General features: G+C 42.9%; 1 protein-coding gene across 1 annotated transcript in view; it reads left to right on the top strand.

Annotated features, from left to right (window-relative positions):
• Positions 1-14,161, top strand: part of spata20 (spermatogenesis associated 20) — a 58,184-nt gene extending 44,023 nt beyond the window's left edge. Inside the window, exon 16 of the mRNA XM_080456125.1 lies at positions 10,464-14,161. Coding sequence (XP_080312251.1) covers positions 10,464-10,664 — 201 coding nt within the window. The 3' untranslated portion in view covers positions 10,665-14,161. The remainder of the gene's footprint in view (positions 1-10,463) is intronic.
• The last annotated feature ends 1,248 nt before the right edge of the window (positions 14,162-15,409 follow it).

Genomic DNA, 15,409 nt, shown 5'->3' with positions numbered 1-15,409 from the left:
AAAATCTATGTCAATTTAACTCTGAGAGTGTACAAATGGAACCAAATGGACCCGTTAGGGTCAAGGACCCCTGGGGGTCCCCGGACCCCACTTTGAGAACCAATGATATAGAGGAGAGAAGAGGAGAGGATCAGCAGTTTGTTTCCCCGACCACCAGACAAGTGACGCAGGGGGACTTCTGAAAGGGCCATGCCGAAAATAGGTTGCTTTATTCGGATACAATGGGTGTCTGCCTGCCCCTGCCGGTTCTCTGAAATTGTATTTTTAAATAGGCTCTGTCATGATTAATTGACCATATATATGAAGTTAAACAACTAAATTCTATCCGAACGATATCTTATAAGTAAATTCCGTGCCTCAAAAGTTTGAGAGCTTTTTGAAGTTGAAGACGGCGGAGGAAAAACACGACGCAGCGGTCGCATACGGGTCATGCGCTACGTCATAACTGTGCGCAGGCTGCGTGCTAAAAAGAACTGATCTGCAAGCTAAAAAGCATCTCTGTTGACGTAGGTTGATAGCTTGTAGATCTACTCTATTTTTGCATGATGCGACAACTTGCCTCTACGAGAGACGGAGAGAGAGAGTAAATGAATGAATGAGCAACAAAAAAGACGTTTGTCATCAGTAACGAGTAACGAGGCCTTTTTTGACCGAGTAATATGGTATTATATTACCGTTTTGGCAGAATAATACCTTACTTTACTCGTTACTGGGAAAAGTAATAATATTACAGTAATGTATTTTTATTAATTCGTTACTACCCAACACTGCATGTAATACAGGATATATTTTGTCCATATATGGACGAAAACATTGAACCGGGAGGAAAAGAGGGACCGACAAAGCCTCATGTAGGCCTGACCCCCTGGGTCTGGCAAATAATATAATAATATAAATGTTGTGAGCTTGTAGATTCTGTCGTACAACAAAGTAGATTGGGGTTAAAGGGATAGTTCACCCCCAAAATGAAAAATTTTCACCCCATGGAGACTTGAATTCACCCCATGGAGACTTGAATTCATGATTTTTTTTCTTTGTTTTTGTCGCATTCCTAATAATAATAATTTGATGACCGGCAGTGGTTCCGGTAGGAGACACAAAGCGTCTCTTTTGTGTCTCCTACCGGGAACCGCTGCCTACTGGTCCCCTGGTCATCAAATTATTGGCTTAGAAATGTGACAAAAACAAAAAAAAATCCATGAATTCAAGTCTCCATGGGGTGACTAATCGATAGAAAAAAATATTTTTGGGGGTGAACTATCCCTTTAAAGTGGTTAAGCCACAATTGCCTCCTTGAGGAGATGATGAGACTTCCAGCTTCTTGCAATGACTAGGACTGAAAGTTGAGCTTTCTGTCACATTCTGATGGTGTGTGTGTGTGTGTGTGTGTGTGTGTGTGTGTGTGTGTGTGTGTGTGTGTGTGTGTGTGTGTGTGTGTGTGTGTGTGTGTGTGTGTGTGTGTGTGTGTGTGTGTGTGTGTGTGTGTGTGTGTGTGTGTGTGTGTGACTTGCCAGAGATACTACTGGAACAGCTTGGACATGATCAGTAAAGCTGTAGGCTTCAATATAACATAACACATTTCTGTCAGATTGACTCGGCATCTAAGCTATATAGGACTGAATGTCTACATGGTGCTGGTTAGTAAAGAGCTGTGTACTTTTCCCTCATTATTATTTCCAGGGGAGAATATGTGATATTGTATATTCCTGACATGTTTTTCCACAGTCAGAACCCCAGCCTGCAGGAGGTGATTATACAGTATTTCAACATTTACTGTAGCTGCAGACTGCTGCACTTCAGACAGGTTTTTATATTAGTATAATAGCAGAAGCCACAAGTAGTGCTTCCCCAAAACGTCCTGTCCTGGTTTCCAAGCAAATGCATAGCACTTTTTAACATTTTCTGAAAATCTGAAAAAGAAAAGGTTAATTTATGCGTTTCCATGCACTACTGTTATGCAAATATCAGAAGTTGGTTCGTTGAGATAAGCAGTAGATGGCACTATTTCTCCTGTCAGGTGAGATGCATATTATTTGACATTAGTCAATACATTATTATTAGTATTTGACGTTCTTTGTCAATAATGTATATTTTACACGTCCTGTCTGGACGGCGACCAAGCGATTGTGCTCAAGTCCACTGGTTGAGAGTAGTCTCTCCATAGAGCAGAGGCTGTGAAAAGTGTATTTCATGGCTGTCTGGAAATTGGACTATTCTTTAACAACGTTACTATATCATCAAAATGACATTTCCCTCCAGTTCACAATGACCATAAAATAAATGACGATCTGGAGAGTCTTAAATAAAACTGTATTGTCTTCTATAACGTTATGGAATGCCCAGGATTAAACCCAGATCAAATACGATGCTGTGCTATGCAAAAGTAACTTGCGAATTGAACAGGAGCTACAGTATAGGACCCATAGTTTTATAGAAATGTCCCCTGCTATAAAAGTTGGGATTGTGGCGCAACTTCACCCACTGGCAAGGTGCATGAAGAAAGTCAGGAAAACTGGAAAACACAGGAGTACTGTAAACAACTTTTATTTGGAAAGCATCGTGCAAGCTTGTACAGTAGCTCTGCCTTAACAGTGTGGAAATCAAGCCTACTGTATGGATCCTGCAGTGACTCGGCAGAATGCTGTCAGATCCAGAAAATAGCAGTGGGTAACTAGATAGAAGTGGCGGTGTGCTCGCTGGTTGTTGGGTGTACTAGGTGGAAGCAGGAGTAGCAGTTAAAAACAGTTGTGTGGAACAATGATATGTGAGGTAAAGATTCTAGTATTCGCAGGGCATTTGAATATAACAGTTTATATGACATTCAGTTACACAATGTGTTTTTTCCATTGACCAAGCAAATGCACAGCACTGCATTAATTAAATCCCTAACCAGGCATTATTCAACAATTCTAAGTCTAACCTCACAGTCACAATCAAGCCCGATTTTTACTTCGTCATATGATCTATTAGCCGATCTGTAAGCTCACAACGCGTCGCATTCGCGACATGCTGTGAGCTTATAGATCGCTATTTTCAGCATGCGACACTTGTCGTACAGCGGACCATAAGTTAGGCATTAATGAGATCTCTCAAGCATCGAGACACCTCCTTGACACTATTGTTTTACAGCGCGCCCGGCCCCTAACAAGGGTTTGGCCTCGTCTTGAAGGGAACTTAAGTTTGTGAAGCTTTGTGGAGGTGTCAGGGCCTGAGTGAGGAGAGAGGCTGTTAATTCTGCCGAGGCACTCGGTGTCCACTCCGCACAGACACTGGTGATTTAGTGCAGAGGGCCCCTGTAGAGTCTGTCGCCAGTTGGAAACTGATGCTCAGTGTGACAGAGCACAGAGCGCACATCTCCAACGGGCTGTCAACTGGCTGGCTGGCTGACTGACTGGTTCAATGTTTCCCAAATACTGGGTCGGGACCCATATGTGGGTCGCGGACCAATTTTGGGTTGCGTTTTACTGTTTTCAAAAGAATTCCATAAAAAAAGAAGGAAGGGGAAAAAATACTTTTAAGAAGTAGTGAAAAAAGCAGCTCTACATGCCTTCTGCATGTAGATCATGCATGCATGTACTCTGTTTCTGTCCATGTTATTTCCTGTTTGTTCGTTCACTCTGTATGTATCTGTCTCTATTGTACAGTACTTGACCTCCCTTACCCCACTATCATATATGCTGTGTTCTCTGCACTATAATGTCTCCCACTGCTTCAAATGCAGATGAACTGCGTTTTGAACGGTTGGTGATGTCACTGTCTGTGGATGACTGATAATGCACCGTTCCATAACCATACCTCTCGCGTGCGTGCGTGCGTGCGTGCGCGCGTGCGTGCGTGTACAGTATGTATGTGCGTGTGTGTGCGACTGTGTCCTGGAGTGGTGTCCAGATGCCAGGTTGTAATTTTTGATGACTGAGCGGGTCCTCGCGCGTGTGTGTGTGGTGCCACAAGAGAAAGAGGAGGATAAAAGAGGAGACTAAACCTCCTCATGCACGACTGTGGTCAGCTCTACTCAGAGCTAATGTCATCACTCTCTCAGCTGTGTCAGAGGAATTCAACTGTGTGTGTGTGTGTCAGTGTGTGTGTAGGATACCTCCCTTGCAAGTTGAAGTGACGATTATTTTATTAAAATATTTGTTTCATGGTCGATTAAATTGAATAGTTAATTTGACTGTTGCAGCCCTAGTTAGCATATGAGCCGTCTGCATACTGGATGTATGTATGCTAGGTAGGAAATCCCGGGAAAGCATTGCAATTGTAATGTTAAATAAATGCACGTGTCCACACATGCGCGTGTGTGTATGTCTATCTCAGCTCAGGTACACTGTGTTCCCTTATGGATGTTTAGCATAGGATTAATCTGTGAACGAGCTTGGCTCTTCTGACGGTGTGAGAGAAGGAGTGGGATGGAGCTGTCAGGCTACGGACAGGTGTGTGTGAGTGTGTGTGTGTGTGTGTGTGTGAGTGTGAGAGACAGAGAGAGAGAATCAGGGTTGCCCAGAGTGTGAAAGGAAAGGATTTACCCTGTGGGAGTTAGACATTGCTCTCATGTGTATCCAACTGTGCTGTCTGCAAGAGCTTCCCACACACACACACACACACACACACACACACTGAATCACATGTATTTGACTTGATGTCTATAAGAAAAATATGTGCAAGACGACATTATGCATCATGTTTTCTTTTATATATTCTCCCCGACATAGTGTTGTTATACGCTAATTCCCCTTGAAGAATTAACTATATTACATGGCCCCTGGCATAGGGCTAACACCCAGTGAGGAGTTTCACCAGGAGAGTGTAACACATCTGACATGCGGAGGAACACGCTATTCCCTGTTGATCAACTTATTTAGTAGGAGTCGCTAGTGCAGCGACAGACAACGCCCCCCCTAGCCCCCACAACCCCCCCCCCCCTCTAGCTTCCCATCCGTAAACGGCAGTTGTGTTCAGTGGAGCACCCGGCCTAGCTAGAGGAACCGTGAAGAGGAATCGAGCCCCGGTCTCCATAGTGGTGGGCCGGTGTTTTTACCCCTGCGTCACCTGGAAACACGATCGTGCCCCCGCACATCATGTCCGCACAAATCTGTTTCGCACTCACCCAATCGGAATGACAACAGAGCACAGTATCGGTAGCACTACATACTGTAGCATGCATTACGACTGCACAAACATACACATTACTATACAGTATAGCACATGCAAGGATCTTGTCCTGTATGTAGTTAGAAGTCTATGAGACAACCTTTAAGGGGACGGCACTGAGGGAGCCGTGGGATGAGGAAGAGGACAAGCGTGAAGAAAGATGTGAAAGGTTCAGTAAGGGCAGGAAATCCGCCTCTCGTCTCCATAGTAACAGTCATGCTATTCTGACCACATTCCATCATACTCCTCGCCAGTCTTCCCCCATGTAAGCGTGTGTGTGTTTGTGTGCGTGTGTGCGTGCGTGCTTGCGTGTGTGTGTGTGTGTGTTTGTGTGTGCGTGCATTTGTGCGCGCGCGTGTGTGTCAGTCGCAAGAAAAACACCCTGTTCTGGTGTTAACTCATTGGCCGCCATTATCGCATTAACGCGATCTAATAAATAGCGCGCTTGGCCGCCAGGATCGCATTAATGCGATCTAACGTCTTTATTGATCTTTATGCTCTGATCACGCTATTCTGTTATGAATCAGGCTAAGTTTCGGGTTCCACTTACTTCAACCACCACTGCATCCGGTTCCATGACTTGGGTTCCGTTTTCGGTTTTACATTTTTCCCCCCAGTCATTTTCGACCATAATAGGGAAACAAACGGTTTTTCACACGCTATGAAAAGCGATCGGAGACCTCCCCTCCTATAATCTATGGTCTGGGTGACGAACAGTCATCCCCGTTGTGCATCACAAAGTAATTTTCGCCGATAACAGAATTTGAGACATTTCACTTCCGGTTCATGTGTTTCACTGTGTGAGTGGGTCTGGGAGGGGGCGAGTGTGATCGAGAGGCGATCAAGCTTGGTATGTGCTGCTCTCTGGTGGTGGAACGATCAAAACGATTCAAGTGTCAAGGTAGACTTTCTAGATGTGAATTAAATAACAAAATAACGAAACAAAAAAACACGAAAATCGCTGGCAAGGGCTGCTATGAACGAGGTTTTAACTCTGGCAGTCAATGAGTTAATCCAGCCTTGGGCTGTCTCTCACGGCTCCCCTGTGTTGAGGGATAAATCCATTGTTTCCTGCTCTTAGATGGAGTATTAGCTCCGTTGCAGCTACAGGGACCTTCACACTTAATACAGCCCTCTGCAGCTGCAGTCTAACAGGTGTACTAACCTGTGTGATGCTACACTGTAGAATCCTGACTCTTCACACATTCATTACCAGGTATTAATTAATTAATTCATCCGCCACTGCCAGCGATTTTACCTTATTTTGAGTCTTGATGACGATCCACAGAATATTCTTTTCAACCCGGATGTAAACAAACGATGTCTCGATGGAAAGACGAGTCTCTCTTCTTTTCACCGGAAAACAAAACATTGTAACCGCGATCGTCCGTTCTGTAGTTATCGGCAGTTGAATATTATAGCTTGTTTTACAATCCTGTCATCTACGGTATAGTAACAGCCAAACTGGGTAGACTGATCAGATCAGATCAGTCAGTAACAGGCAACAGTTATACGGGTAGGTCGTCCAAACCAAGACTGATAGCTAGTATGGGTAATGACAATGTGAACATCCCACACTGATGAACGATAATGTTCTGTAAACATGTGAGCGATGTGTTGAATGTGGATTTTGATTGGCTGTCAGTGTTTCAATCTGTCGTAAAATTGCTCTGCAAAATACGCGATACGTCGTTGTTGTTGTTATAGTCGTGGATGACTCTGCCATCCACTGGAGTTAGAGTGATTTTTAAAATCACATATTTATAGTTATCGCTCTTGGTGTGTGGACGGCCCTTTAGACCATTGACCGCTCCTTAGCGTTAGGAGTACAGATGGCTGCTGGTGCAAATGAGTGTCTTAATAGCTGAGTGAAGCACTCGGACGGGCGGGGGGGCGGGGTGGTTTTGGGTAGCGAGACGGAACATAAGGCTCATTGAGACGGGATGAGAGGCCGCAGACCGCTCCGCATGATGGCCTGCGTGATTGCAGGGCCTGGAGGGGCCAGGAGGAGAGGCTGCTGCTGCCGTAATGGCCAGTGATCAAAGATTTAGATAGAGGGAGGATGATTCACACTGCAGGGGAAGCGATGAATGAAGGCTTCCCTGAGACTTAGCACGGCCCCTTCCAGCTGCATTTATATATGCATGTGTACAAATTACTTGTATTATTTATTTCTTTTTACTGCTCCTGTTGTTAGCAAAGAGGCTCCGTATCCACAACAGTATGAAATGTGAAAATAAAATAACTTTTGATGAATCCCAACTACGTAGCATTCAACTGGTTTAATACACGGCCCCTTCCAGCTGCATTTATATATGCGTGTGTACAAATTACTTTTATTATTTATTACTTTTTACTGCTCCTGTTGTTAGCAAAAAGGCTCGGTATCCAGAACAATATAAAATGTGAAAAATATTTTTTTTAAATCCCAACTATGTAGCATTCAACTGGTTTAATTCTGCATTGATTCGCTCTATACATAGTGCTGTACGTGTGAGTTGGTTCGAGTATTAGATGGCCGCCTGGGTAATTGTCTAAATTAACTCATTCACTGCCATATATAAATAAATAAAATCAGCCTATACAGCCTTTTCGTAAATTAACCCCCCCCCCCCCCCCCCCCCCCACCTTCGACGACACGCCAATCAATATATTTACCAGGGTGGCGATCAATTGGCAGGAAAGATTCCATGACCGTCACAACCTTATAGTCAAAATGATAAAAGGTGACGGGTTTGCTGATCACAGATTCCTGTTCTCTATGTCCTGACGTGAATGTCAGTCTTGACGGGTCCAGGAGCACTTTACCTGAGATGCATCACTACCACTCTTTCCTCACCCCCCTTCTCTCTCTGTCTCTCTCTCTCTCCCTCTCTCTCTCTCTCTCTCTCTCTCTCTCTCTCTCTCTCACTCTCTCTCTCCCCCGCTCTCTCTCTCTGTCTATCTCTTCCCCTCCCTCCGTAACTCATGTCTGTCTGGTTGTTGTTTTCAGCTGTCTTTTATTCCTCCATTTGGAGTCAGGGGTGGTGACGGTCCAGAGGAAATGACATGTGTGTTTTGACAGGGAGCGGCCTGGAGGACGGACAGGGCAGCCTGCACACATAGACAGACAGGCAGACAGACAGACAGATAGGCATGCACTTAACTGACAGTTCACCTTCTCTCTGCTTCACTCTGACCACAGGCACACACAGGACAGGTGCATACCAACAGCATACACTTATCTGCTCTGCAATGTGGTCATTATTTCTTGTTTGGAGGAACACTATACTATATATACACTATGTTGCCAGTTGTGTGGAGGCTGATTTGAGGTGGCTCTGCTGCAGGCAGGACACGTGAAACACACACACACACACACACACACACACACACACACACACACACACACACACACACACACACACACACACACACACACACACACACACACACACACACACACACATAGTGATTGAGTCCACTGCGGGTATCGACCCATGAGTGACTGAGTCAACTCTTATATTCAGCAGAGCTATTTTAGGGAGAACTGTCTTTAACCTGTAAATACCAGCTCCTTGCATAAATTGTATGTTTTTGGATTGTAATGCTGACGGCGTGGATGTTATTTTGTGGCTGCCACATAATAATAGGATGCAACATATCCTGCATCAACAACACAGGGAAGGTGAAATCGGAAATGATGTACAGTATTCTGTATATTGTAGGTTGCTAATTTATTCATACTGTACATACTTTTTTCTCTTGTTGAAGGAACAAAATTAACACCCATCTAGTGCCAATGGCATGCAGATTTACTCTTTGTACGGTACATTTATGGAGACTTCTCAGCCACTCTGATGTATAAGAACATTTGTAGCCAACTTAGAGAATAAAGAAATACCTTATTTTGTATGTTTGTGATTCTGCCTAAAGCGTTACTTTTTGTTAAAGCGGTGCAGCAGGTCCTACCGTGTGTGTGTGTGTGTGTCTGGCCTGTACCTGTATGTTTAGATAGATGGATGGATGGACAGAATCAAATAAGATGGACCCCCATTGAAATAGTGACATAAAGAGACATTCAATATCATGCATGGACTCGTGCACTCAGTCAAATACATACACATAAGAACACATACAATACACACAAACACACACACAGACACATGTTGTTTCAGGGATGCCTATAATCATGGGGGTACTGGTTAATAAGATGGGGTAATAATTATTGTTTTGTTTTACTCTCCCCTATTAGAATGTTTTCAGATCTTGTATTTTGATTTAATATTGATTTTAGTTTGAGAAGTGGTTAATGGCAGGTTTATTTTATATAGATCTTTATAGGTAAGGGTTATGTGTTGTTAGTCTATTGTATGTTTTTGAACTTTATGTAAAGAATCAGAATTACATGTATATGCAAAACAAATATTATTATTAACACATTGCATGCCAATCGCGTAGATCTACGCGAACGTAAATAAAGCCGCAGCGTGCCAATCGCGTAGCCTACGCGAAGTGGTCTTTTTTTTTTTTTCTCTCTCGCAGTGACACATTTCATTGTAGCACTCTCTCGCAGTGACACATTTCATTGTAGCACACCCGGATACGGACATTTTTCGTTCCCATCTGCCGCCGCTCTAAAGCTTCCGCTAAATCGCCATTATCTCTGTGTTGTTTTTCTCCGCGCTGAACGCTGTTTGAAACGGGTTTTAGAAACTGCTACTACTACAAAATGGAATGTCGACGATTGAAAATTTCTTCTCTGGGCCACTCACACAACTACCCTGTGTGTCTACAAACAGTTGAACACGCAATCATATGGTATTAAGCGAGGTCTGTGGCGAGGTGAATATATATATATTTTTTAAATGAATCGCTGGCAGTGGGTGAGTACATTATGATATTAAGCTCTGGCATGGAATGTGTTAACTCATTGAGTGCCATTGACGTGTTCCACGTGTTTTACCGCCATGGCGCAACGTGCCAATGACGTGTTTGACGTGTTTTTGAAAAAAATGTAAAAAAAAGGACCCAAGATATCATTATCTGAAGATTTGCAGCTCCATCCACTCCTTGTTTAACTTATAACTGAAAAAGGCTGTATCTCGCTTCCTAAGCACTTTTTTTTTACTTTGAAAAAATCTCTGGCACTGGGACAACATAGCCAGAAATAATCGGTGAGTTAATAATAATAATAATTGCAACAAAAAAAAAAGATCGGTTTAAAGCAGGGGGGGTACATCGCAAAATGAATCTCAACTGCAAAGTTGATACCATACCATTCTATGTCTTAATATTTATGCTCTCTTTCTCTTTCTCTCTCTCTCTTGGACCAGGTCTTGATGCTGGCGGATGGGGACACAGAGGGCTTTCTGTACCAGCGTCTGCCAGTCCTCTCCTCTATGTCTGCCCAGCAGGGCGCCGCCGCCACGGCCCACGTGTGCCAGGACTTTACCTGTGCTCTGCCCGTCAGCGACCCCCAGGAGTTACGCAGGCTGCTGCTGGACGCTGAACGCACGGACGCACAGAAAGAATAAACGGGCAGAAAGGCTGACAGATAAATAAGGGTGACTATTAGTCCTCAATATAGATTGTACCACTGCAGCCTGAGCTAGTTAGAACCACAGCTTTGCTCGGTCTAACTAACCGTAAGCCCCTCAGACAGCCCTAGTTAACCCATTAAGACCGGGAGCTTCTGGGGATTCTACAAAGTCTTCTAAATCCTAACCGTTTTTGGAAAAAAACATGTGTTGCTATATCAGTGGTTCTCAATTTCTTTTCATGTCAAGGACCCCCAAAATTATATGTATTTGGCTGCGGACCCCCTTCACAAAATATGTTGTTTCAGAAGCAAAAGATTTGAGTTAAACTTTTTCGCTTTAAAAATATATATACAGTATATTCAAAGATTTGCAAAACATTTCACAAATTTTCAAAAATAGCAGATCTGCAAGCTCATAGCGCGGCACTCGGTGCCACACTATGAGCTTGTATATCTGCTATTTTTGAATAGCCAAATAAATCTTAAAATGACAGAGATGCGTTCCCGGTCTTAATGGGTTAACCTACAGTTAACATACTGTTGACGACTGTGGCTAGTTAATGCCATAAGCAGCTCACAGCTAACAAAATGAAACGGTTCTATGAATCCCCAACGACTGCTCTAGGCGGTGTTTTAAGTACTATGCGTATTCAGTGGTGTAAAAAGTACTACAATGTTTTACTTAAGTAAAAGTATCAATACTGCCATTTAGAAATACTCTGTTACAATTAAAAGCCCGGAATTCAAAATTATAAAAGTACAACAAAAGTATTGGTATTAAAAGTACTTAAAGTACCAAAAGTAGAAAATACTTATTATGCAGAATGTCCCGTTTCACAAGGTATCATTATATAAAATAATATGATATATGAAATATTTTGAAAATAGAAGATCTTGCGACGCATTGTGAGCTTGTAGATCTGCTATTTTCAAATAGCCAAAGTTTAGAGGTTAATGTATGTTTCGTAATAATAATTCAAATCTACAAAGTAACTACCGTAGTAACTAAAGTTTTCAAATAATTGTAGTGGAGTAAAAGTACAATATTTGCCTCTGAGATGTAGTGGAGTAAAAGTATAAACAATGTACTCCAGTAAAGTAAAAGTACCTAAAATCTTTACTTAAGTACAGTACTTAAGTAAATATACATTTAGTTACTTTCCACCACTGTGAGTATTGCCTGCGCATGCGCAAAGGTGAATATTCGGTGCTGAAAGCACCGCCTCAGGCGGTCAGAAGGGATGAAATACAACAACTATATCAGCACTGCACACAGTCAGTCCCTTACCCTAGCCCAATACCACAGTGGTAGTAAAATCCGTGTTGCGCACCGGTTTTGCATGCCGGAACGTCACGTCACGCCACGCAACCAATTACAAAACCGGCATAAGAGTGAGTGTGGGCCGATGGATGCCTCCATTCTCTTGCCATGCATTCCAGAGCTATAACCCCTAGTGTGATTGCAGCTCTAATCTACTCTACCGTAGTTAGAGCAGTAATATAGCCGGCATTGTATTACCCTAGCAGGCATTTGCAGATGTTCAGTGTTACAACTGAACCATAACGCAGTCGAATACCGGAGCCATTATACAAGCTTGGGTGTAAATGGCTCGCAGTGTCACTGAATATCACCAGTTAAATGTAAGGAAAATGTGCAACGGCAAGAGTTGCCAAACCTACTGAAAAGTCATTATAGCTCATGCTGTTAAACAAGACATAAATGGCAGTCTAATAATAGGCTTCTATGGCCAAGAACCACTTGGATAAATTGCACTTTTTTTCCCCCCCTGTGTGGATGAGTCCATACATCTCTCTCTTCTTTCCCTTGTACTCCCACTCACATGTCATGGATATGACAGTTACATCTTCTGTGTGTGTGTGTGTGTGTGTGTGTGTGTGTGTGTGTGTGTGTGTGTGTGTGTGTGTGTGTGTGTGTGTGTGTGTGTGTGTGTGTGTGTGTGTGTGTGTGTGTGTGTGTGGGGCGTGCGTGTGAGAGGCCAGTGTGGTTCCATATCAACTGAGCTGTCTGTACAATGTAAAATCCAGATTGTTAAAGGTAGGGTAAGTGATTTTCTTTGGTTAAAATAAGTGTTAAATAGCTCTATATTCTGATAGTACTCATTGCTGTATAGAGTGTTTATTGTTCAGTTAAAGGAGTCTCCTTGTCTCTCCAGCTCTTTATAAAACAGAAAATGCATTTTCGTTTCATTTCCAATTTTATCCAATCAGGATAGAGAACTCAATCAGGATATATATTAAACAAGTGAATTTGGAAGTGATGACACTAAGAAATGAGCAGGCAAAATTGGAAATGGAACACTATAAAAATGAAGCTTAAAATGGGTACTTTCTCCTGATTGGTTGAGATTTTGACACCTACGGGAAAATGTATTTTCTGTTTATTAAAGAGCTGGAGAGACGGGGAGACTCCTGTTACTAACAAACACTCTATAGCAATGATTACTATCACAATATAGTGCTTTAACCTTTTAACAAAATACTTTTTGTTTTAACCCAAAAATATCACTTACCTTACCTTTAATTTAACAAATTTGTACATTCTGAGTTACAAATGAACACTGAGGATTTTACTGTGTTTGAGCTTGTATGAGTGTATGTAACTGAATTGTTCTGCAATGAACTTCCATTTCACCCACTAGAACACAAATGCTTTTGTCTCATTTAAAATATAGAAAAAAGATGTTCCAAAAATCTATTTTAGCATGCATGAGAGAATACTGAAGAGCGAAAAGATTTAAATGTTAAATACATTACAGTATATTCATGGTTACAAATATATCAAACTTTCTTCTGGGCCTTTTTTGTGTGTGAAATAACTTTTGGGAAATCCACTCTAGTAGCCATTCATTTGACAATTATCCCTTGAATAACACAACATAACAAAAAGGAAAAGGAAGAAGAAAAAGAAAACAAAACTAAAATGCTGCTCACTCTCCACTGTGGTGCAGAGGTTTTTCTGTCTGTGATTACACACAGTAACATCCTCATTGTTAATTCAACCCTGAGAGAGTACGAATGTAAACTGGTTCACTTGCTTTCATTTGTACACTCTTGTTGCCCTGTACTCATTTGTACACGACAACACGAAAATAATTGACTTATCCCAATTTAAACCATTTTTATAACACTTTCATTACAATAATTATTTCTACAAGTACGTGGTCCCCGACTGACCTTCACAAACAAGGAAGTTGCTATGCAAATGCATTGAAGGACCCGAACGGATTAACATTGTAAACACGCCGTTGGCACATTAATACCGATACACATGTTCACAGGTCTGTGTTTATAGAACGTCTGCTTTGAAAGTGGCTCGGCCAATCATATAATCAAGGGCCAGAACTATCCGTTTTTATAAGGATACATTAACATTGAGGATGTTACTGCATCACCTCCGAAAGGAGGTTACACATGCGCACAATATAACTTACACACTTAAATGCACTGCAAAATAAAGACACTTGAATTCTCTTCTCGTTGGTTGTCTCTTTTGATTCCAGAAACATGGCACTGGGGTGGGCACACGAGAAGAGTACCCACCCCACCTCATTGTTCAGAGGTTGTATTATAAAACATGCAGTAGTTTCCCCCCACACACACCCAACCCTCTGTCTATCGCTCTTTGCCTCCGTCTCTCTCTCTCTCTCTCTCTCTCTCTCTCTCTCTCTTTGTCTGTCTAGAAAAAGTCATTCCAAGACAGGGGAAGCCTCCCACCAAACAGGAATGTTGTGTACGTCTGTGCGTCCCAGCAGGCTGCCATGTCTCCATCCTATACAGTTGTGCTATAAATACGTCCAGTAGCACACACTGCTGTGTGTTCTTCGCCTCCCTGTCTGCCTGTATAGCCCCTGCAGGCTGTGTGTGGAGGAACATACATTCATGTAATGTAAAGCCCTGTGTGAGACAGACACAGCCAGAGAGACATATGGGAGTGTGGATCTGAGGCAGATGGGTCTGCCCCCATGTTGGCCGGGTTTAAAGCACAGGAAGGGGGGGAGGTTGAATGAAGAAGGAGAAGGAATGAACGTGAACGAATGAGAGAAACGGAGGAGAGGACGGGTGGGCTGTGGGGGGGACGAGGCACAGTGACAACCCGTGTCCGTCTCCCTCGCCGTGAAAGGGAGGGGGGGGGGTAACGAAAAGAGCAGAGCTGTTCCGCCAACGCACTGCCAGGCCGACCCTCGGCTCCTCGTCATCTGTACCCGTTTACCTCTGTGCATTCCCTTCTTCTTCTTCCTCGCCCTCCTCTTCCTTATCGCATGTGCTCAGACTGTGGTCCCCCCCCCACCCCTCCACCCCACGCACACACGTCTCCTCAGAGCTGGCGTGGGCCTCGTCGCCTGCTAGAAGGAAGGTACTGTAGAAGGAGCTCATCTTTGCAGAGGAGTGCACCTCTGTGGAGAGAGAGAGAGAGAGAGAGAGAGAGAGAGAGAGAGAGGGAGGGGGGGGGGTGGGTGGGTGGGGGTTCCACTCGCTTCCCTTCTGTTCTGTCGTATCCTGACTTCACTTTTGACATGTCATGCTTTTTTTTTCACTTGCTGCTTTTCATATATGTATATATAGATATAGATGTAGATATAAATTATATATATATATGTGTGTGTGTGTGTGTGTGTGTGTATGTATGTATGTATGTATGTATGTATGTGTGTGTGTGTGTGTGTGTATGTATATATATATATATATATATATATATATATATATATATATATATATATA

The sequence above is a fragment of the Gymnoscopelus braueri genome, assembly GCF_963280865.1.
Source record: "Gymnoscopelus braueri genome assembly, chromosome: 17".
Lineage (NCBI taxonomy): Eukaryota > Metazoa > Chordata > Actinopteri > Myctophiformes > Myctophidae > Gymnoscopelus > Gymnoscopelus braueri.
This window is presented reverse-complemented; position numbering and strand designations above follow the sequence as displayed.